The sequence below is a fragment of the Lissotriton helveticus genome (genome assembly GCF_964261635.1).
Source record: "Lissotriton helveticus chromosome 1_1 unlocalized genomic scaffold, aLisHel1.1 SUPER_1_unloc_11, whole genome shotgun sequence".
Taxonomy (NCBI): domain Eukaryota; kingdom Metazoa; phylum Chordata; class Amphibia; order Caudata; family Salamandridae; genus Lissotriton; species Lissotriton helveticus.
Genome location: NW_027611650.1, coordinates 72,531 through 97,942, shown reverse-complemented (window position 1 = coordinate 97,942; position 25,412 = coordinate 72,531). Strand labels below are relative to the sequence as shown.

Here is a 25,412-nt window from a genome sequence, read left to right as displayed (position 1 = left end):
GAATCAACAATAGCATGAATCACTAGGCAATCACCCTCTTTTAAATGTGGTGACAATGAAAAAGGAAAAGTCCAAACAAATCCAATGAAACATCAAACTTGAAGAAGGATGACGGAAGAAAACACCATCCACGATTGATACACAGGTGTGAAATCAAGAAGACAAGTTATCTGCAAGGCAAAGAAAGGTTGTTAATAAATCCAAATAAAAGTATTAAGGACAAGAATAATAAACAATCATCTAAATAACAATTCCTGACAAAGGAAAGGATGTAAGTAATCCTGCAAAGGAAAATAATGTTGGTTTGTAAGTAAAAAATTCAAATAAGCATATCATAACATATATTATATATATATATATATATATATATATATTATATCATTTAATCAACCACCCAGGGAAGGGTGGGAGGGATAATGTTAGCCTCCGTGTCTTTAATGAAATCCAGATTCTCTGGTCATGTAAATAGGAGAATCGCAATTTCATTACAAGACCGGAGGCTACCATTATGCATGTTGGTAGCCATGTAAATCAACATCAGACATGTGAGAAACAGGTTTGCAATAATGATGAGCAAAGGTTCTAGAATTAGACCAATCAGCAGCCATTAGAATATCATCTAACTTACCACCTGAGCAGAATGACTTACTGGCCATTGCGCCTCTAATAGAATGTGGTTTAAAAATATTCAAATTGATTCCAGGAAGTTTCATGACTGTTTTAACCCATCCAGCAATAGAGCTAGAAGAAATTCCTTTATGGGGTTTAACAAAAGAGAGGAGTAACTGAGATACATTCAAAGGACGAAGAGAGTTCATTCTCACATCATATTCTTTCATACATTGAACAACACAGAGTTTAGTGCAAGTATCAAAACGAGGATAGAAAATAGAATCTGACATGGTTTTAGTTCTTCTATGTATTTCAAATTTTACTCCAAACATATCGTTAGATCTAAAAGAAATATCTAGAGCTTTAACATCAGAGACTCTAATGCATGAAATTAAGCAAAGAAGAGTAGCTAATTTGATAGAAAGATTCTTCCTGCTGAGAAGAGAATTAACTGGCCAAGAACAAAAAAGGTCAAGAATTAAATTAACATCCCAAAGAGATTGATAGCTAGGTTGAGGAGGTCTTCTAAGTCTGATACTTTTAAGTATTCTACAAATATTAGGATTTTTACCTACCGTTTTATTGTTAATTAGAGAATGTCCTGCAGATATAGCAGATCTAAAACAATTGAGAGATCTGTAACTTGAACCTCTATCGAATTGTTCTCCAAGAAAATTAACTATATCAACAATAGGTGCCTCCACGGGATCCAAGTCCCTTTCCAAGCACCAACGTGACCAGACTTTCCAAATGTTGTTGTACCCGTAATGTGTTCCAGGGGCCCATGACTCTCCAAGGAGAGTTGAAGCTGTTGACGAAAGTCTAGCGAGATTGTTAGACTTGGGATGGCCAAAAAGGAGTTACTAGGACAATTGAGGATCGTTCTTGTCTCACTTTCTGAAGGAGTCTCTGGATCATTGCAAATGGAGGGAAGGCATAAGCGTTGATCCCTACCCAAGGTTGGAGAAAGGCATTCACTGCTAGAGCACCAGGATCGGGCATCCAGCTAAAATAAGATATCAATTGGGTAGTCAATCTGCTCGCAAATAAATCTATTTGGGATGGGCCCCAGAAATGATTGAGGGAGTTGAAAACAGAAGTGTTGAGCTTCCAGTCGCTGTAATCCAAGATGAATCTTGAATTCCAATCTGCGCAAAGATTGGATTTCCCTGGAAGGTATTCTGCTCTCAGAGAGATTTTGTGTTCTAGGCAGAAAAACCAAAGCTTCTTTGCTAGAATGGAGAGGTCTTCTGACTTGGTCCCTCCTAGACGGTTTATGTAAGCAACGGCAGACATATTGTCCATTTTCAATATGACATCTTCCTTGAAGAAAGCGTTTGAAGCTCATTAGAGCATAAAGTCCTGCAGTTAATTCTAGATAATTGATGTAGTGCAGGGACTCTTGTTGGGACCAAATTCCTCCAGTGTTCTGGTTCAGTAGACAAGCACCCCAGCCATGAAGGCTGGCATCCGATTCTAGAATAAAATCTGGTGCTGAACCAAAGATTGCTCTCCCATTCCATGCATCTAGATTGTCTAAACACCATGTTAAGTTCTAAGATTGCATCTGGGTTTAAGGAAATTCGATCTCCGTACCAAAGACCTGACCTGAGAGCTCTTGCTTTTATTCTCTGAAGGGCTCGATAATTCAGTGGTCCCGGAAAAATGGCCTGAATGGAGGAAGATAGAAGGCCTAGAAGTCTTGCTAGTTCTCTTAGGGAGAGATTTTCTTGTTTCAATACATGTCTTATCACCTTTATTATTTTGGCAATCTTCTTGGGAGGGAGAAGGAGAAGACATTCTGTTGTGTCTACTGTGAAGCCCAGGAACTCCATCTTCTTTGAGGGGACTAGAATGGATTTTTCCCAGTTTATGATAAAACCCAGACTTTCTAAGAGGTCTATAACTGTCTTCAGATCTTTGATGATTTGAGCATAGTCTTGAGAAAGAATCAGGATGTCGTCTAAGTAAATGATGAGACAAATCCCTTTTTCTCTTAGACATGAGGCAACTGCTCTCATTACCTTGGTGAAACACCATGGGGCAGAAGAGAGGCCGAAGGGAAGAGTCTGAAATTGAAAGAGATGTTTTTTCCAAATGAACTGAAGAAAGGGTTGGTGTTCCTTTGTCATGGGAATTGTAAAGTAGGCGTCCGTCAGATCTAATTTGACTAGCCAGTCTCCTTCTAGTAAGAGGTCTCTGAGAAGATGGATGCCCTCCATCTTGAAATGACGGTAGACAAGGAATTTGTTGAGTTCCATGAGATTTATAACCGGTCTCCAACCCTTGTCTTTCTTTTCCACAAGGAAGAGAGTACTTATGAATGTCATAAATTCCATGGGTACCTCTAGAATTGCTCCTTTTTTTAGCATTGAGGAAATTTCTTCTTCTATGATTTTTTCTTGATCTAGTGTAAGGGGTGTCGGTCTTGGAAGAGAGTACTGTATTGGAGTCTTGGTGAAATCTAAACAAAAACCTTGAACGGTGTTCAGAACCCAGGGATCTTGTGTGATAATTTTCCAATTGTGGTAAAAGAATCTTAGTCTGCCACCTACTTTTGGATTCAAAGAAAGGGAAGGGGAAGGAGTACTCACTTGAGGGGTGGAGTCAGCAGGTGCTCCTCGTGCTCGGAATTCTCTGGAGCGGAAACCTCTTCCTCTGGGTGGATAAAACTGTGGTTAGTTGGGTGGTTGGTACCCTCTACCAAAATTGCCTCTGTTTCTTGGGAAGGGGCGTCGATTAAAGCGGCCGGGAGATTGCCCCCTTCTTCCAGCCCTTCCAAAAAGGTTGCTGTTGTAGTTAAAAACTTTTTTCATGTTTTGATGCGCTCTATCTAAAGCGGTAAAGGTTGATACATATTAAAACTTCTCCAAAAAGTAAACCTTTTGGATTAATGGGGGTTTCTTTTTCAGCCATATTGATTAATTTTGGACTCATTTTATTGAGGACTACTCTTCTTCTTTCACAATTAAGTCCTGCGTTGGCATTTCCTAAGAGGACAAGTGCTCTTTGGCTCCATCCTCGAATGGAGTGTGTGTCAAGAGGGGAACCATTAAGGTAACTCTCCTCAGCTGCGTCAATTATTTTAGTAAGTGGACCTAGGATGTCGAGAACTTTATCTTGGCAGAGCTTAAGCGACCTTTCCAAGCATTTGCGTGGGTCTCTTCCTAATTTAAAAAGATAAGTAATTAGTTCCGGATCAAGGTTAGGAGTTTGACAGACTTTACCTTCAATTGAAGGTCTGGTGCATTCTGCCCTCAAAAGATTGCAAGTTTCCCTTTCTAAAGGGTTCCTAATCCATTTAGATATGAATTTAGAAACCTGCTCATGTGGAGTCCACTCTGAGCTTCTAGGATGTTTAATGTTAAAAGGGGAGAACATTTCTTCCCCTAAACGGTCCAAGATACTATCTTTAGAAGATGAAGGACCATTGTCGTCATTCAAGAGAAAGGAATCAATATCTTGATCGTCCTCATCTAGGTCAAGAATATATTCGTCAGGAAATTCTGAGCCATCAATATCACTTGGATCATTATCTAGAGCACTTTGGTGAATTGTGCCGCGAGGGACACCCATCAAATTTGTGCCGCTAAGGACACCTTTCAGATTTGTGCCGCTAAGGACACCTTTCAGATTTGTGCCGCTAAGGACACCTTTCAGATTTGTGCCGCGAGGGACACCTGAAGCAAATGAGGTGCGAGGACCTCCTGTAAAATTTGAGGTGCTACGACCTCCCGTGCTCTCTGGGGTATAATCAATATTATTACTTTTTTAATGCTTCTTACCCCTTTTTTCGGTGAGATCATTAATCTCAGCTATGTCCAAGTCAGATAGGTCATCATTATCATGGAACAAGGGTCTCTTAGATGACCTAACTTGGGAGAGAGTAGAAAACATACGTGATCTCATCTCCTTGTGGATAAGTTTTTTGATGGCATCATTATTAAAATCAGATTCAACAGTAATACTGTGAATTGAATCAGAATCTGACTCAGACATATTTTGAATTGAAAAAATAAATATATAAGAATGTCTGAAGCTTATATTGAATTCTTAACCTTTCTCTATAAACTTTCTATATATGTACAGCCTTTTTTTTTTATATGTTTATAGTAATCTTTTCAATATATATATATATCCTCTCCCTTTTAAAAAAAATTTTTTTTATTTTTTATTACCTTCAAATTAGTTTGTAAATATCAATCCTAATAGACTGATTATGGGAGGGAGGCGAGGGTAACACAGATAAATAATTAGATAAATTCACAAAGCGTCGTACCTCACAAGGTTTTGACAGTCTTAGGTATTGGGCACAATTATGAACGTCTGGGAGATTGTTCTGAAAATAAAAGCGGGTCACTGTGTTTTTTGAATAATTCGCGCGCGAGAGGAAAGAATTATAACTTTAAAATAAAGACAACTACAGGAAAGGAAAGCGGAAGCCAACCTCCGTAAATTGGAGGTTGGGGGTCTGGGTATAAGGAGTAAAAAAGTGTTACTCTACCTTATAAGATGGTATATAAAACAGGTACATTGTATATATATATAAATATTACTCCTGTAGGGATTAAGGGGTTAATCAGTATATAGTAACAAATATAGATTAATAATAAAATACAAGTCTTAAACATGAAATTACAATATTATAAGAGCTAAGTAAGGAGGTGACTTATCTTGCTTGGAGCCGCATTTAAAAGAGGGTGATTGCCTAGTGATTCATGCTATTGTTGATTCATATGTATTCTAAGTTGGAACTTTTGCTTTGTGACATATGCGGCTATGCTTGGACTGCATTAAAAGTTGTATGCATAATGGTAGCCTCCGGTCTTGTAATGAAATTGTATTACACATATATACTCATGTAGCTGGAGGAGGCAACAGTTGAAGGTTTACCATCAGATACTTTAATACAGATTTGGATGACTTCAGAGGAGACCTCTGTCACACTGTCTCCTACAGGTATGGCTGTGTAATCTACCAGTAGGGTGGCTTTGAAGATCATTCTGTAATTGAAGTTGACTGTTCATAGTGCATGTGTTGGTCCTCTAAACTCTCCAGGAAGCGTACCAGATCCCCAGACTCTGTGTATTCCCTTGATTTTCCATCCATTGTGATCCACATTGTAGCAGGTTCTGAAAGACCATTTTTAATATCCCATTTCCTAAGTCCTGACCTAAGTTGTAGGATCGGTTTTCATTTTTCATTCGTTTCAGTGGAGAAGTTCACAGCAATAAATGTTTTATGGCCTTCCAAGGCATAAGGACCATGTTTAAGAGCAGCTGTTAGTAATTGACAGACCTATTATTGACACAGGAGACAAGCAATAAATGGTCCAGGTCTACATTCAAGGGTTGAAGTTGAAGTAATTGACCAAATCCTTTGATCTCGCTGCAACTCAAGGGGATGCTCAAAAGATATGTTCAGTAACCGCAGTATTGAGGTTAGTAGCAAGTTCTTCACATCATTATTCATTTCCATTTTTTCTGGAACTCCATGAAAGCAAACATTATTTCTTCGGGCCGTGTACTCCATGTCTTTTTTTTTGTTTTGAAATGCCAGATATCTGGAACCCAATACTTTGCATTATCTAATATTTGTTCCAAAAGGGTGGTTTTTTTATCTAGAGTTTGCACTTTGGTATGAAAAGAGTTTAGGTCCAACCTTATTGACTTCATTTCGGTCGCGAGAAATGAGATTTTGACATCCATAGATCCCAATCATAAAATAATGTCTATAGAAGTAGTATCTTGTGGGACAGTAGTACAAGTGCCCGAAGGTAGAGTCTTCCCTACAACTTGTGTAAACAAAGGCTTTCTATTTGGTGTTTCACTGGCCATACTGTTATACTTCAATGTTAGTGAAAACAAGACATAAGTACTGCGTAGTAACCATATATGATATCCAGTCACCTCAAAAAGCAGTTAGGTAGTAACCCTATAAACGCAAATACATATCTGGATATGGATAGACTTCTGGAATTCTCCAAAATGATGGCTGTATGTTTTCAAACACTGAGCGCTGAAAACTAATTTATCAGAAATGTCACACAGCTTTCCTCTGCTTAACTAAATTTGGTCTGTACCCTTTGCTGGTAGAACTGTCCGTGTCTACTTAATGTGTAGCAGAGTCTAAGCTGTCAAATGAAGAAAAATACCACAGGTTTGAAAGTTCTAATATGCTTCCCCTTCGCCCTGTAGAAAGCACAACAGTAATTCAAAAACACCCAGCATCCGTTCCACTTCAAGAAAAGGAATTCCATTCAATTCTTCAGAATCAGGTTGTGTTTCCTGACAAAATTAATCATTTTTTTCATAGACTTCTGGGATTCTGAAAATTATGGCTTCATGCTTTCAAACAGGGGTAGCCGAAAAACAGAGTATCAGAAATGTCACACAGCTCTTTCCTGCCTAGCCAAGTTTTCTCCTCAAAACTCTCTTCTGATAGGAATTCCCATGTTGCATAGCAGAGTCTACGCTGTCACCTGTGGCCTGTGAAAAATAAAACAGCCCTCCTCGACACCGTATATAAACATGACGACCTCCCGTCCGCGCAGCGGGCGGGCCGAAGGCGCGTCAAAGGCAAGCCCGTCTGTGCCCGTCCGTGCCTGGACTGGGCCGAGGGCCATGCCCCCTACATCTCAGCCGCCAAATGCCAGGTACTATAGCTCGGAAGCCCTCCACAGTATGAGGCCTTTAGGAATCGAATGCTGTTCCCATTCTTTTTATGCTATAGAGCTACCAGTGATCTGCCCAAGGTGTAAAGAGATCCCTAAGCCCATGCAGCTACGGGACGCGAAACGGGGCTACTGCATGCTATTGCTAAACTGTAGATCCCTTCCAAAACATAGGATGGAATTTGCCCTTCTGTTAGAAGAACGTATGCCAGATTCAGTCTTTCTCACAGAAACGTGGCTTACGACGGACTCTGACCCCGACATACCAACAGCCCTCCCTTCAGGCTTTCAAATTACTCAGCAAGATCGCCCTGAAGGGAGAGGAGGAGGTCTAGCCATCATATATAAAGAGCAATATTACTGTTGAGTTACTCCTGAACTAATTCCAGATTGCGAGAGTCTTGCATTTAGTCTGGAATTTTCCCCGAATAACTGTTTTTCAGGCACTGTCGTATATCGCCCCCCGGGACCCTCTAAACAGTACCACAATCACCTTCCGCCCATTTTAGCTGAACGAGTCAGAACCGCCTCGAACTATACTCTGTTAGGGGACCTTAATTTCCATTTTGATGTCGCCCTGGACCATACTGCTATGTCACTTGCAGATGATCTAGCGGCATTACAGTTAGTCCAACAACTGCAGGCACCTACCCACATTAAAGGTCACTTACTGGATCCTGTGTTCAGTAATTGTACAGAGCTTGTGATGCGGTTGCCAATCCCCCTCCCATGGACTGACCACCTATTAGTGCCCTTCACCTGGACTATACTTAAGCCAGTCCTTCCTAGACCCATCGTAAGGAAGGCTAGAAGTTGGGCCCGACTATCAGTTGAATCCTGGTCTAGCAAACTCGGGATTGACCAGCCCTCTTATAATGAGGACCCATGTGTGGCCAATCAGGAATATGAACACTGGATTGCACAGTCCCTCGAGGCCACCCTACCCCTAAGTAAAATCACATTGAAACGCTCCCAAAAAACCACCCCCTGGTACTCAGAGGCCCTTAGGGAAAAGAAACGCCACTGCAGGAAAATAGAAAGACGGTGGCGCTTAGGCTACGCATTGGATGATAAAGCCCAATATAGAGAGGCAATTAAATCCTATAAAGCTGAGGTCAAATCAGCCAAATCTATGTACTTCTCTGATAAAATCATGCGAGCTAAGTCCAAGCCCAAGGAAATCTTTCAAATAGTGAAGAATTTGACTAAACTTCCCTCTCCTAATAGGCATTTGAATAAATCTACAGCCCACTGCAATGACTTGGCAGAATTCTTCCACCAGAAAGTTAATCAAATGTATTCTTCTTTTCTCTCTATAGCCCCAGTGCCCACAGCCCAGGGTCAGACAAACTTGGGGAATATTCCATCTCAATGCCTGATAACTCTTGATCACTTTCCACCATTAGACCCTGAATCCTTAGATTCTATAGCCCGCAAGGTCAAATCTGGGTCTCCATGCGATCCAGCACCCCCAGAAGTCATGATGTTGGCACCGCAGGTTATTTTACCGATCATCTTGAACCTCCTGAATGCCTCCATCACCTCCTGTACCGTTCCTCCTGCTTGGAAGCGGGCCATGGTGCGTGCTTTGTTAAAAAAAAAATCTGGACCCCGGTGACTTCAGTAGCTACCGTCCGATCCCTCTGCTCCCCTGGGTGAGCAAAATTCTCGAGAGGCACATCAATACCCACCTGGTGCACTTCCTCGAGAATAACCAGCTGTTAGATGCCACCCAGACAGGCTTTAGACCCAGACATGGGACGGAGACCGCTCTGCTGATAGTCACCGAGAAAACAAGAAAGATCCTGGATCAAGGGGGATCAGTGGCAGTGATCCTCCTTGACCTAAGCGCGGCATTCGACACGGTCAGCCACGACACCTTGCTGAGCCGTCTTTCGAATGTCGGAATAACTGGCGGAGCATGGCTATGGCTCAAATCTTTTCTGAGCGACAGGTCCTTTCAAATTTTTGATGGAGACACAGTATCCACAAGCAGGCCACTGAGGTGTGGAGTCCCGCAGGGCTCATCCCTAAGCCCTGCGCTTTTTAACATCTACATGAGACCACTGGCTGAGGTTGCCTGTCCGTTTGGCATTAAGATCATTTCTTACGCGGATGACACTCAGCTAGTGGTCTTCCTGGCGCAGGAGCTGGGTTCACCATCCTCAGGTGGGCTGGCAAAATGCTTAGAGGAGGTAAAGGGATGGATGACTTCTTCTTCCCTTAAGTTCAATGCGGACAAAACAGAGCTGATGCTCTTGGGTCCCACAAACCCCACTCTTTTCAACTCCTTGTGGCCCCCGTGTCTTGGTACCCCTCCAACACCCAAGGACAATATAAAGAGCCTTGGGGTTTGGCTGGACAAAGCCCTATCTTTTAACACCCAGGCTACAAAACTCTCGGCTACCTGCTTTGGTCTCCTTAGGGTGTTGAAGGAAGTTCTCCCTCTTTTGCCTGTGGAGGCAAAGCAGGTGGCCATTCAGGGTTGGATTGAGTCCCGTTTGGACTTTAACAACGTCCTCTATCTTGGTGCCCCGGATTATACATTGCGCAAGCTTCAGATTGTGCAAAACTGTGCGGCTCGCACATTGCTCCAGCTACCGCGCAGACTGTCCGGGACCTAATAACACAGTATCAACCTAGCAGAAATCTTCGTTCCAGCCAGGCATGTATGGCTATAGTCCCCAGAATACAAAAGACAAGGGCTGGCGGCAGGATGTTCACTCACAATGCCGCCAAGCTATGGAACTCACTTCCTTTTCAACTCAGGTCCAACCCCAATCTCTCCTCTTTTCGGAAAGAGCTGAAGACCTTTCTTTTTAATGTTCCACACTAACTACTTAGCGATTCCTCTTTCTTAAGCAATTTTATAACTGGCCGCTAGCGCTTGGACGCCTCAGGGCAGCAATCGCGCTCTACAAATTTACATTTCATTTTATTTCATTTCATTTCAAAAAACAATTTAAAAACACAGGGCAGCCTTGAAGAAAGGGAATTTCTCTTAACTCTTTAGATTCAGGCAGCTTCCTTCCTCAGCTACAGCAATGGTGTTTTAATTTTCCCTCCACAAATCTGTTGACATGAAAACTCCTCCCCTTCCACTCTGCCAGTGCAATGAGTCCAACCAGAGTTCAAGAGTAATTTAAATCCACTGAAGCAGCATCTGTGTTTAAAAGCAAGAAAAGTCACTAATCTCTTAACCAACTGACTGTTTCCTGACAGAATGAGTTGTGAGGCTCAGATGAAGGAAAGACCAGGCTTCAGGACTGCATTGAAGAACTGAGTTTAACTGTAATTACTCATGTGGAAAATAACCTCAAATGTATGTTGCTGTTGTCTCATTCATGTTGCTTTTCTTCAGTCTCCTTGAGCCTCTCCTGACAGCTGTGTGGAAAATTCTCCCCTCTGGAGTCTCAAAGCTCTACCCTGAGGTGGCCATGTCAGTCGGTGGCCAGACTCCCTATCTATCCCTTTGAGTGTTTTTATCGGTCTCTTTCTGTCTCAATCTATTACAATCTTCATTCTGCCTCCGATTGTGCTCATCTCTCCCTACAAACCCTTTTGTGTTTCCATGACTTCACTTTTCTATCATCCAAACAACTGGAATTCTCTGATACATTTCCTATTTTTTGTTTTATTTTGTACCACTGAACAATAGAACTTCCTTGGGTTCTCCTTATTCCTAAAACATTTCCACAGGAATAGTAAATGGGCCCGCTCTAAGGCTAAATCATCTATACTTGTTTTTCACCCTTATTTCTCTCTGTTTGAATGAAATGCTCAATTATGCTCAGATTTCTAGATTGATTTTCTTTTTCCAGCAGATTGCCTAATGTGCGAGCGGTGTCTTGCTACCGGCACCAGCCAATGCTCAGGTATCTTCAAGCAATGCCCTCCCGATGTCACTCACTGCATCAAAGGGCTGGAGAACAACACCGTTGGTAAGTGCCACATATCTGTTCCGTGACTCAATCCTCAACATTCTGGCCAGTGCTTAATTTGTAAAATAATAGGTGCCAGGGCCTGGGATATTTCTTAGGAGGCCACTGCAGCGTGCACCGCCTGCAGTCCTTGTCAACTATGCCAGATACCAGTACAAATGGCACACCTACAGGAATGAAGAAATGAATGAATGAATACTGAGATTTCTTGAGTGCCTGGCAATTCCATGGAGTGTTCTGGCCTGAGTGGAATGTAAGAGGGCGAAGGAAGAGGGGACTAGATATACAAGAGCCAACATGCCATTAAAGACCTAAATGTATGACAATTTGGACTATACTAGCTGAACCAAAGCTGTAAGAAAGGCCTGAGCTAGCACCTTGCTGTTAATAGTTTATAAATCCTATATTGATCTGGTAAACACTTTGCTCCTGTCTATTTTTAAGAACAGAAAGAGAGAGCCACCATGTGGTGGATTGTTACAAATATATATCACAGCCATGAGAGGAGGGCCAAGCACCAGCACAAATGAAGAACGTATTGTTGCCATCTACGGGCTGGTTGTAACATGCCTCCATGACCTCCAGAATGCCCTTCTATTGTATCCACATGGTAGCAAATGATTGGGGAACATTTACTGGCTGACCTACATTCCTTGCTTGCTGCGCCACCGGATCTATAATTCACTAATGAGGCCTAATAATGGTGTAATAGATTTGTGGTTTCTTGTGTTCCCTTCTAGAGAATGCCTTGCCTGGTAGTTCCAGATGGATTGTTCTCATGGGTATTAGGTTAGTACTGATTTGCATAAGACAGGCTTTTGTATGGAGTGGCACAGTTGGCAAAAAATGATAGGTTGGAAATCTACCCGGAGCTATTGAAAATGGGTTTTAACTGTGCAAAAAGTTGTAAAAATATGTGAGTTGAAAATTAGTGAAAGACGAGAAATCATTGTGGTAGAACAGGTAATGCGTGTCACCCCATTTAAAAAAACAAATCAGGAGGGATATTTTTCTCTACTTAAAAAATATATTTGGAGGATAAAAACTGAAATAAAGATATTAGTACACGTTAAACGCTTATTTTTTCTTGGTTTGGCTGTTTCACCCAGGCTCCTTTAAGGTAACCATGTCTGCTCAGGAACTCATACTGAGTTTTGTTTTTTGTTTAATCAAAACATGCATTTGTGCCAACAGGGGGTTATCCTATTCTAACTGCATACAAGGACTGTCTCGATGCTGCTGAACAAGCCGCCTGTGGAAGAGAGTTCTCCTTACAAAACACGTTGATGTCGTACCGGGTCAGTAGAGTATGCTGTGACTCCAACTTCTGCAACACAGGAGATGTGGAAGGTATGTACGAGAGTTTGTACTGACTCTAACATCCAGTACACAATCAATGTGCAGGGTATATGCTGTCTGTGACTCCGACATCTGTAACAGAGGAGTTGTGTATGGTTAAGTACAGTTGGTGACTTTGAAAACTGTAGCACAGGGGGTGTATTAGGTACATGCAGTCTGTGACTTCCACGTCTGTAATGGAGTGGATGGGAAGGGTACATACAGTGTGACTCTGACATCTGTAATTGAGAGTTGATGCAGGTTACATGGAGTCTGTGAATCCCATATATGTAACTCAGGTGGCATGCATGGCAGTGCACATCTGTAATAGGGGGTACAAAAGGGGACAGAAGGGATGTTCAGAGTATGTTCAGTCTCTGACTATGACATCTTCGATGGAGGGGATGTGCAAGGTAAATTCAGTCTGTGGCTTCCATATCTGTACCTCAGGGGGTGTGCAAGGTATGTGCAGTCTGTGAATCCAGCATCTGTAACAGAGAGTATGTGTAGGGTACAATGAGTGTGAATCCCACATCTGTAACTCAGGGGGTATGCAGGGCATGTGCAGTCCATGACTATAACATCTGTACCCCAGGGGTTGTGCAGTGTATGTTCTGTAACAGAGGGGCGTGCAGGGCACATACACTCTGTAACTCTGGCATGTGTAGCATCAGGGATATGCAGGGGATGTGCAGTCTGTGACTCCAATATTTATAACATGGGGGACATGCAGGGGAGTTAGAGTCTATGAATTCAACATCTGTAACTGAGAGATTGTGCCACCTGTGACAACTTTACAAGAGTGGATGTTTAGAGTATGTACAGTCCATGACACTGCCACCTGTAAAAGAGGGGTTGTGCAGGGCACATGCACTCTGTGATTCTGTCACCTGTAACTGAGGGATGTGCAGAGTACATGCAGTGTGTGACTGACGTTGTGACCTAAGGGAATTCAAGGTTTGTACAGTGAGATACTTCTGTGACATAGAGTATAAGGAAGGATTGTATAGACTGTGTCTCTGACTCCAGTAACAGAGGGGATGGGCAGCATATGTACTCAGAAAGTGGCACCACTTCTCACCACTAATCTTCAGTACTCTAAATCACTTTTCCTTGCCCTAACTCTTAAACCCAAAATCAAGAGCACCCACACCTCTGATGGATGTAAAGGAAAGAACAACATGGAGCACATAATATCAACTTTCATATAGATTGACTCCATAAAATGTCATATCAGGGTAAGCATATATAGGGAAGTAAAGATTGTGAGAGAGTACCCTTCCTAACAACTTCCTTATTGCCATCAAACATGTTCTCAAAGGTATGGGCCAGAGATAAAGTTTTTTCAAATGTAGATTTTTCTTAACCGTGAGTAAAAGGTTACTTGCCCTCCTCTACTATTTTTCTCCCACAATAAAGTAAACATTCATCAGTGGGTACTGGTCCCCACATTAAGTGTACATAGGAAGATCTCTTATTGAGAAACATGCACCTCAAAAAAAGGAAATATAGACAATTTTTTGGGACAAGGGGAAACAAGATACAAGCGTCCCCAGGCTTGATCATAGGACCAGTTGCTATAATCCCGAAAAGGCCCCTTAAAGGACCAAAACAGTGGCAGCTCATCAATGGGGTTTTCAGGTCCCTAAAACGCCATCTGTGAGCCACCACTAGTGCCGCTCACTTCTGGTCAGACTCCTATTCATTTATTGCTAGCAGTGCCCATGAGAACACAACTTTCATGAACACTGACAAAGCACAGGTCTGCCCCCTTGGCCTTTCCAGTCTCCTGATTACGGGAGTGATCCAGCGGCGTACCAACAACAGATATTCCACTACCATATACTCACCTGGGCCCATAAACATGCTTTTAAATTGAGTAAACCGCTGGAGTCAAAGTTTATGTTTTCACAATTTAACATTAGTTATTTCTTATTTCTAACTAACCTGTCACCGATCAAAAAGTTCATTACTCTGCTTGATGGACCATTGGTTGAACTAATTGATGGTGATAATGAACACAATATTAACTTTTCTATACCATTAATCAAATAACCACAGACTCAGTGTAAGTTTAAATCTTCATCTAAGTTAAATAGGTGTGAACCACTTCAAAAACACAATACAATCACCCTTTTTCATAGGAGAGAAAAACAGTTAAATCATCAAACAACATTTTTATGAACTTACTCAATGGACAGTGTCTAAGGAAAAGGAGAGGATAGAGAGAAAAGAACATCTAAATCATCTAAATCATGAAAAATATCATTACCAAGAATGGAGTGAAGGCCAACTCCCGGGCCAAAGGAATGGTAAGAGTCCCCTGGGATAGATCAGGCGACAAAGGCTTCAGGACAGGATAGTTACCTCTCTAAGATACTGACAACAGCATTGCACCGCTCTCTGACACTCTCTTCCTTCTCGAGATTATTCCACGATCTTCTTTCTATTTCAATTAGTTATGATAATAGGTTCTGCATTTGGTTCTTCATCAGCTTCTCAAAGCATCTCTCCCTCAGCTTTCGGTTCTCTCATCTCTCGTTCCAGCAGTTCTGACTAACTAACTAAGACTACCTCAATTACACCTTTTGTTCTACATGTTCCACCCATTTATGTTTCAATATCGTAAAAATACTAAATCGGATTAGTCAGGCAAGGGGGGAGATCATCACTTGATGCTCACATATCACTTTATTCCATTAAATAATTGTTCGCAAACCCATCCCTTAATTTTTATTCACAACTTTTGTTCCCATCCGCATTCTCATTGCATCTACAACAATTGGTAAAAAATGCGACATGTGAATCCTTTCACTGTAACTTTTCACCGCTTGTTCTCAGGTTCAAACATCCTGAGACCCTGTCCATCTCCCGAACTTAGTGTCATCATTCGGGATTAGCTTTCAATGTCCATGCACGAATATCACGTGGTTCAGCCCACTCCAGCCTTACATGAGAGGCCCAAATATGCCCTAGTGATAAAGTCAGAAAGACATATATTACTTTAAAAAATAAATGTTTCACTGTATACCACCCATTTCTACTCTATTCCCCTTTACTTTTTTAAAACGTTCCCCGCATTAACATTAGTACAATTGCACATTTTCATTTTAAGCAAGCAGATGCCATGGACACGAGTCTTCAAGACTCCATTACCTTTTGCTCATGCTCAAGAATTTCCCTCCAAGCATTAATACGTCTTACCACGTAGATGCAGTTGACGCAAGGCCAGAAAAGATTTCCCCGTTAAAAGAAGTTTAGTCCTTCGATCATGTTATTAGTGTTAGCAAACACATAAACATGCTTCACTAACCTGCATATTTATGTGGTGCGCATTAGTTTTACATGAAACTGTTTATAATACTTGTTAAGTTAAAGGAGCAGATTTTTCTATGAGTCCTTGCTCTATCAAGAGGAGGAAGGAGCTGAGCCACAAGTCATCTACTGAATGAGGCTTCACTATGTAGACAAAAGTCTGGAGTGAGTATGTATGAGGGACGTAACCAAATTACCGTCCACTCTCATAGGCACAATCCATTTTATTTAGCAGACATGCTGTGCATAACTCAGGTAAACCAGAATATCTGCTATAATGGAGCTTTCAGGCACTGGGTAAAGTACCTCTGAATCAGATGAAGAGAGACACAGGACAGCAGGAGTGAGATCCAGCACTTTGGAAGATGGAGGGATGCTTGTGGCAAGTCTTCTGCTCTGTCTGGCTCCTTGTTCCTGGTGTAGGAATCATGCATTGCTAAGTGAGTGTACTGTGGAGGATTCCTACCCTGCTGCTACAATGAGTCACCAAGGGAGGAATCAACAGAAGAAAGAAAAGTTGTTGTTTTGTGCATTTTTGAGAGTGAGTGTGTGAGAGTGTATGTGTGACAGAAAGTGATTGTGTTCATATATATATGTGTGTGTGTGTGTGTGTGTGTGTGTGGAGGAGTGACAATCACTAAGAGTAGGCATCTGAGTGGGTTTATGAGTGTGACTGTGGATGAATATGAATGGGAATCAACAAGGGTGAGTGTATATGTGAGTGATTCTGATTGAAAGTGAGTAATTAAAAATGAAGCTGAGTAGCAAAGTGGAAGTGGGAGAGTGAGTGGCTGGGGAGAGTGCACACATGAACGTCAGGGAGGGTGTGTGGATTTAGTGAGTGATGATAAGTGAATGAGGGATAAAGAGAGAACATATGAAAGAGTGACTTTGTGTGGAGTGTCTGCGTGAATGAATGAGAATCTGTGAGTATGAGGGCACATGTCTAGCAAGGATTCATGGTTTGTTCTTAACCAAAGCTTCCATCCCCACAAGTACTGACTGCATTTTTCTACACTCACACAAGCTAGCATTTCTTTCTCTATACCCGAATACCTCATTTCCACTTCCTTCATTCTCCTTGCTACAAATCCCACTGTAACTTCATTCCCTCCAACCATTTGTGATAGAGCTACCACAATACCATTTGAACTGCCATCAACTGTAACATACGTCTCACGGCCCTCAACATATGCTTAGAGTGCAGGAACTGTTATTGTGCAGTGTTTGATCTGGACAGTTTAAGATCCAAAAACAATCTGCACCTTTCCTTAAGAGACTCCTGAAACATGCTGTAAGGCCTGCACAATTTCAAATAGACTTTACACACAACTCACAAATCCCAATAAATTAACATAGTTGTTCTGTATCTATTGGATGGGGTGCTTTAATAATGCATTCCATAATGCTGGGTTTGGGTTCGACCCCATCCTTTTAAAAAGGAGGTGCCCTAAATATTAAATTGTGTTCACGCCAAATAACACTTATCCTATTCTTCTGCAAGGTCACTAAAGCCTCTTCCAACACTTTATTGTGTCTCTCTCAGCAGGCACAAGAATGTTGTCTTTGAAGACAGCTAAATTAGGAATATCATTCGGCATCCTAGTCAAAACCCTTTTGCAATATTGATGCCACTGAGACTAGTCCAAATGATTGTAAAACCGGGATGCCCCAACAGGTGTGACAAAAGCTGTTGAGTGAACAGAATGTCTGTTCTGTGCTACCTGATGGTACGTTGCTCAAAGATCCAATTTCGAGAACCATTTGAAGTGACCTACTTCTGTAATCAGATCATCAATTTATGGTAGAGGGTAGCTCTCAACCCTGATTGTATTGTTGAGAGATATTAGATCCACACAAGCACAAATTGCCTACTTTCTACTTTACTAGAATATAGGTGACAACAGTGGTGTAGAATCCACTTTTTCAATATCTTTCTCCTGAATGCACTTCAACATCTAAGTCAACTCACTCCTAATGCTATGCAATGCATTGCGGTACTTTGAATTGAATCTACATACTGTTTGATACTAAATCAATTTATGATGTGAACCGCTCAAACTCACAGTAACTTGCCAACATTTTTAAAGCTGTCACTTAAACGTCAATTGATTAATTATTCCAGACCTTTGCAAATAAAATGCAAAAAAAATGTGTTTGTGAACAACAAGATAAACTTTTCTTTCAAAATATACACTCAGTTGCAAATTGAAAATCATTAATTTCTTTATGGTCCACATCAGTGTATTCTGGTAAATGGCCAAATACATTTTGACCTTCAGTTCCCAGATAGTAATAAAGTAAACTTAATGTCCTGTCCGCTTTAAATTTCGTACCATCTGTTTCACCTCAGTATGCATTTAAAGATTGATGGCAAAATTGCCATTTTACTGGTGGCTCACCTGGTTCCTGTAAGAAAGGGCTGGGTAGAATAACAGTTTGCATTATAACCAATCTAATGATATACCACGAAACATTAGAGCACCCTTGCACAGAAATAAAGCACATCAAATGACTCACAAGGAAAAGCAAATAAGAAAATTTATCAAATATTTTTTTTTTATAGCAACCTTGCCAATCACTGTTGTCACATGTAGTATACTGATTTTGTGCAAGTCCTTTTCAGAAAAGGTTGCCAATTTCTGTTGACGCATGTAAATATCAAGTTAAATGAATGTTAAGCTTTTGCCAAAATGAAATACTGAGCATATCATCAGAGATTTGATCTTAGCTGGTGTCCATAGCGCCAACCAACTGATTTAAAAAATGTAGACTGCCTCCACTGTGTGCTCAAAATGGCCACAGCCTGTTTCCCTTGTTTACGTGACAAAAGTAAGGACATCATTGCGGTGCTGGTCGGACTCTCATCCAACGGGCCGTGTTTCACACATGCTGTATTACAGTACTTGAGAACCAACACATGTGATGAGATCTCCAGAAGTGGATGCAAACCTCAAGCCATTTCGGGGAGTTAAAAAACGATTTGGTTGCTTTTAATGTACGTATCACTGATACAATACAGTGTCAATTGACGCCGGAACGCAAATCATGCCAACTTAAGATGGCCGCCATCAAACATGGTGTGCATGAATGTCCACAGACCTTGTTTAGGAATTGGTGCAACAACACGCTGTGACCGCACCCAGAAACAGGCCCACACACTGGCAGCATGCACTAGTTCTAGTAACTCCGCTGCACAAAAGACCATCCATGCTCCACCAGCAGCTCTCTCAGCATAATTAATGCACTCCAATGGTGATCATAAGAGATTTGGGACCCTCTCTATGGTTAATTCAGTTGACCGGGGATAAGAGAGGACAAAACACAACTAATACTAGTAGAGATCCCCCGTGGTCAAATTATAATTCTTCATATGGCATAAGCTCACAACATTAAATCAAGGCCCTACAAAATGATTACAGGTACGACAAAAGTTTTTTTCTTATTTCATTTTTGCATTTTATTTCTTTTTTCATATTTGTATCAAAAGTATTTTTCATTTTTTAAAATTTTTTTACTTGAATATATAACCTGTCACAAACATAATTTAATTCATGTTATAATGTACATACAATATGTTTGGAAACCTACAGTGCCTGGCGTTGATATGGCACAACTAATATCTGTGCTACCTCAGCTGTAGAAATGGGTTTATTTCTGTGTCCTTTCTGAATTTCTTTGAGTCTTTCGTTAAATTTGTGTGTTATGTTGTCAAGTGGTGTGTATGAGTAAGTGTATATGTTGGTTGGTGTGTGACTAACAGGGTATTATGTTTTATTGTAAGGCACTGTAGGTTTCCAAACATATTGTATGTTGTGAGAAGTTGGCCTGGTAGGGGATGTTTCCAATTCTGGAACCACCTACTACCTGACCAAACAATCCCCTTATGGTGTCTGGTTGTAAGTCAACCTTATTAGACAAGCTATCCTAGGGGTAGCATGGACTAAGCAGCCTAAAGGCTTAACTTAAGAGGTCGTGTTAAGCGAGCTGTTTTACCACATACAATCCTGTAATACCAAATGAAAGGACACCACACAAGTATATATTATAAAAATATATGTGTTTATTACTAAAAACAATCCCTAGTATTCTTTATGAATAAAGGGGCACAAGCGTTAAATCAAAAGCACTGTTTAAACATACAAAGTTGCACAATTATGGATGAGGGCAGGGGGCCACTCAAACCATATACTAAACAAGTGGTATAAGAGAGGCCACTCGAACAGTGGTTAGGCCTAGGGCCTAGGGAATCGCTGGGAGCAGTCCGGACAAGCAATGCTGAAGTCGGGAAAGGCCCTCGGGATTCGGGAGATGTGCGGAAAGCGCACGCATGCACCAATGTTAACCAATGGTGCGTAAAAGTCAAATAGTTAAAGTTTAAGGACACTTCCGCTGAACCTAGAGGAACAAAACTTAACACACAGACCCTAGAGGTGTGCACCAGTGTGGGAACACCGGCGGAGCAAAGTTACCTCACCCACAGGAAGTGGGTGCACAGGGTCGAAGTGGCGTCGGGTTTTGACACGCAGGCTCTTGGTGCTTGAAGCTGAAAGGGCTGCAGGCAGGGTGAAGACGAAGTGTCCGGTGGAGTCCAAGGGTGGACTCAAGTTGTAGAGTACCTGAAAGCAGAGGGGACAGAGTCTGGGTCACTCAGCAGTGACCAGGGTGGAACCAGGACGGAACCAGGCAATGTCGGGCGCAATCAGGTGGTCGTCGAGGCGCTTCTCTTCGCTGTCACGTGGGCTCTGGGGCATCTGCGACGTCCAGGAGCAGGTCACGATCTGTCCCACGCAGGCTCTCACCGTCGGTGCAGTCGGCTTCCGGTTTGGAGCAAACAAGCCTTGGTAAGAGCAATCCACGCGGGATTGGAAGATGGCGTCTCACTCGGACCAGGAAGGTCAGAGTCGGGGCTCCCTTTCAGGGGAGCTGGTGTGGATCTGGAGCAACCAGAATCACGAGTCTTCTTTTGTAGTTCGTCGGCACAGGGACCACAAGCCAGCTGGCAAGTGACCGGGCCAACGCGTTGAGCCAAATCGTGCCAAAGGGCCCCACGCAGCACTCGTCGAGTGTGGAGGGCTGAACTTCGGCTCAGGAGTAGCTCAGGGTGGGGGCTTCTCAAACCCCGGTGTACAGCTTCGAGGGTCACTCGTGGGCTGCACGGTCAGCGTCTCGTGGTCACTTCAAGATGGCGTGCCCCACGCTTCCGGTCGCCTCCACGGGTCTCAGCTTTGCAGGGACTGTGGATCGGGCTGTTAGAAGCTGGGCAGGCTTGATCTCGTCGATCTCAGTCGCTCGAGTTCCGGCGGGAACTGCAACTAAGTAGACGTCGAGGGCTGGATGGTGCCTGCTGCTGCAGGGTGGTCACTCCTTGACCACAAGGGAGATTCTTCGGGCTTCCACGTTGAGATGGAGGGCGAAGGGTCCAGAATATCGTTTCAAATGTTTCTTCCAGGAAATCTGATGTGCATTGGCACTGCTCCCACTCTTATTCGAATCTGGTGGGCGTGATTACCTGCTAGGTCCCCTCCTATGGGTGGGACCCAGGAAGTGGGTGGATACACCCCCTTCCTTTGATCCAGGCCGCCCTGGCACGAGGGCTGGAGTGCCCCAGAACCGGTTTGGCCGGATTATGCAAGGGGCAGCCTTGTGCGCCCCAGGCAGTGTCTGGTTTCTTTCAAACCTCCCTGCTACAATACACTATCTCCTGTCTGGAGGGCGGTGACACCCTCCTGTGACAGGAAACCCTTTGTCCAGGACCCCCTTGACTGGGTTTCGGTCAGCTCCAGGGGTCCAGACATTTGTCTGTGGCAGAGGCATCCATTTTGGGGATCTTAAGGTCTTTGGAGAAATCAACCGCATTAAAGTAAAGTAACATGTCTTACCCCTCTAGAGGGGTGGAATGCCATCCCCGTCGCCAGAACTGGCGAGGGGATGGTATTCCAAAGCGTATGACACCTTACACGACATGTTTTGATAAAGCCAAACCAGAGTTGCTAAATAACCGCGAGGATTATAAGGCACTTAATAGTATATGGTATGGCATTATCCTGAAACAGCTTAGGGATTTGTTCCCGACGGCTGCAGACAGGCTCAGCTCATGCTAGAGCTCCATCTCACATAAAAACCAAGCACCCAGCCTCCAGGATTGGTGAGGCCTGTCTATAGGAGTGGCTCACAGGTTTACATGTGTCCAGATATAGGGTTAGACATAGGCATACTATATCTAAGCAAGGGGTGTGTACACCACCTTACCCCAGCTGAGTGATCAGCCAGTTGTGTCAATTTAAGAACCAGCCAGGGGTGGCAAAAGATATGCTGCAGCCCCTGGTAGGCCTTAGTGGCTCCTGTGCCCTGTGCACCTATAGTGCATTCTACAGGGGCTGACAAGGAGTCCATTTCCAATTGGTATGTGCCTATAGCACATGTGTCATTAATTTAGTGAGAGAACAGCAGGCTGGGGGTCTGATCAGCAGGCCCACAGCCTCAGTAGTCGAAAACCAGTGAAGCAAAAAGCAAAAATTTGGGGTGACCATAGGATAGCAGACCCTACTTTCCTACACAACCCCCCCCCAAACGCAGGGACATTAAACTAACCTTGACCAGATAAGTCTTCATGTTCTAAGTGGAAGTACCTGGAGAGACCATCTGCATTACCATGGTCAGTCCCTGGGCGGTGCTCCACTGTAAAGTCCATCCCCTGTAGGGAAATGGACCACCTGAGCAGTTTGGGATTTTCACCCTTCATCTGATTAAGCCATAAGAGGGGCTTATGGTCTGTTTGCACTAGGAAGTGAGTTCCAAACAAGTAGGACCTCAACTTCTTTAATGCCCAAACCACAGCAAAGGCCTCCCTCTCAATGGCTGACCAACGTTTTTCTCTTGGGGTTAGCCTCCTGCTAATGAAAGCAATTGGCTGGTCTTGACCATCTTGATTAAGTTGTGAGAGTACAGCTCCCACCCCCAACTCAGAAGCATCTGTCTGAACAATGAACTGTTTGGAGTAGTCAGGACTCTTTAGGATAGGTGCAGAGCACATGGCCTTCTTCAGGTCTTCAAATGCCTTCTGACAGCTAACTGTCCACTGAACCTTTTTTGGCATCTTCTTGGATGTCAAGTCATTTAATGGTGTCACTATAGACCCATAGTTTTTCACAAACTTTCTGTAATACCCAGTCAGGCCCAAGAAGGCTCTGACTTGTGTCTGGGTAACTGGAGGAGCCCAGTCCTGTATGGCCTGGATTTTGCTTTCCAGTGGCTGAACCTGGCCTCCACCTACTAGGTGGCCCAGGTATACAACCTTACTCTGCCCTATCTGGCACTTTGTGGCCTTGATAGTTAGGCCTGCCTTTTGCAGGGCCTCCAAAACTTTCTTCAGGTGGATCAGGTGATCCTCCCAGGTGGAGCTAAAGACAGCAATATCATCCAGATAAGCTGCACAAAAGTCATCCAACCCAGTAAGGACTTGGTTCACCAACCTTTGAAAAGTGGCAGGTGCATTCTTCAAACCAAAGGGCATTACCACAAACTGATAATGTCCACTAGGGGTAGAGAATGCTGTTTTGGCTTTTGACTCCTCAGCTAGTCTGATTTGCCAGTAGCCAGCTGTCAGATCAAATGTGCTCAGAAACTTGGCAGAAGCCAATCTGTCAATGAGCTCATCTGCTCTTGGAATGGGGTGAGCATCTGTCCTAGTGACAGCATTGAGACCCCTGTAATCCACGCAAAACCTCATTTCTCTCTTACCATCTTGGGTATGAGGTTTTGGCACCAGGACTACTGGGCTGGCCCATGGGCTCTCTGATGGCTCAATCACTCCAAGCTCCAACATCTTTTGCACCTCAGCCTTGATGCAATCCCTGACATGATCAGGTTGCCTGTAGATCTTATTCTTGACAGGCAGACTGTCACCAGTGTCCACAACATGGGTACACCAGTCAGTTTGGCTGGGTGTGAGTGAAAACATTTGCCTGTGAGCCTGCAAAACTTGTCTGCAGTCCCTCTGTTGCTGGTCAGTGAGGCTGCCTGCCAAGGCTACTCCATCAACTGAACCATCATCAGGGTTCTGGGAAAGCAGGTCTGGGAGAGGGTCACTCTCTTCCTCCTGTTCCCCATCTGTGGCCATGAGCAAGCTCATGTCCTCCCTGTCTACAAATGCTTTCAAGCGATTCACATGGATTACCCTGTGAGGGCTCCTGGGTGTTCCAAAGTCTACCAAGTAGGTGACTTCCCCTTTCTTCTCAATAATAGGATAGGGTCCACTCCATTTGTCTTGGAGTGCTGCTGGAGCCACTGGCTCCAGTACCCATACCTTCTGTCCTGGTTGGAACTCTACCAGCACAGCCTTTTGGTCATGCCAAGCTTTCTGCAATTCTTGGCTGGCCTCCAGGTTTTTGGATGCTCTTTCCATGTACTCAGCCATCCTGGAGCGGAGACCAAGTACATAGTCCACTATGTCTAGTTTGGGCTTTTTGAGAGGTAACTCCCATCCTTCCTTCACCAAACACAATGGACCTCTCACAGGGTGGCCAAACAAAAGTTCAAAAGGGCTGTAGCCAACCCCCTTCTGTGGGACCTCTCTGTAAGCAAAGAGCAGGCAGGGTAAAAGAATGTCCCATTTCCGCCTGAGCTTCTCTGGTAATCCTTTTATCATGCCTTTAAGGGTCTTGTTAAATCTCTCCACAAGCCCATTGCATTGTGGATGATATGGGGTGGTAAACTTGTAGTTTACTCCACATTCCTTCCACATTGCTTTTAGATAGCTGGACATAAAATTTGTCCCCCTATCTGATAGTACCTCCTTAGGAAAGCCCACTCTTGAGAAAACTGCAATGAGGGCTTTTGCCACCACAGGTGCTGTGGTGGTCCTTAGGGGAATAGCCTCTGGGTACCTGGTGGCATGATCCACTACCACCAGTATGAATCTGTTCCCAGATGCTGTTTGGGGGTCCATTGGACCCACAATATCAATTCCAACTCTCTCAAAGGGGACCCCCACCACAGGTAGTGGTATTAGGGGGGCCTTTGTTGTGCCACCTGACTTACCACTGGCTTGGCAAGTGACACAGGAGCGACAAAACTCCTTGACATCCTCTGACATGTGAGGCCAGTGAAAGTGTGGAACAAGCCTGTCCCACGTCTTGTTCTGGCCTAAGTGTCCTGCAAGGGGAATATCATGGGCCAAGGTAAGGAGGAATCCCCTAAACTGCAGAGGTATCACCAACCTCCTGGTCATGCCAGGCTTGGGGGCTCTAGCCTCTGAGTAAAGGAGTCCCTCATCCCAATACACAGTATGGGTACCTTGGGCATCCCCAGCAGCCTCAGCAGCAGCCTGCTGTCTGAGGGGTTCAAGGGAAGGGCAATCTAATTGAGCCTGCCTCAGGTCTGCCCTTGAGGGTCCCCCTGTCCCCAGAAACTCAACCTGGTCAGGTTCAAGCTCCTCAGAGACAGTCTCCTCTTGGACTGCAGAATCAGTTTCCTCTGAAACCTGATCCTCAACCTGGGGCAAGGTGGAAGGCGAGGCCTTTCCTCTCTTG

General features: G+C 43.5%; 1 protein-coding gene across 1 annotated transcript in view; it reads left to right on the top strand.

Annotated features, from left to right (window-relative positions):
* LOC144805484 (uncharacterized) overlaps nt 1-25,412 on the top strand; it is a gene marked incomplete at its 3' end in the record, with an annotated part of 109,575 nt that overhangs the window by 23,445 nt on the left and 60,718 nt on the right. Inside the window, exons 3-4 of the mRNA XM_078672029.1 lie at nt 11,110-11,226; nt 12,421-12,576. Coding sequence (XP_078528155.1) covers nt 11,110-11,226; nt 12,421-12,576 — 273 coding nt within the window. The remainder of the gene's footprint in view (nt 1-11,109; nt 11,227-12,420; nt 12,577-25,412) is intronic.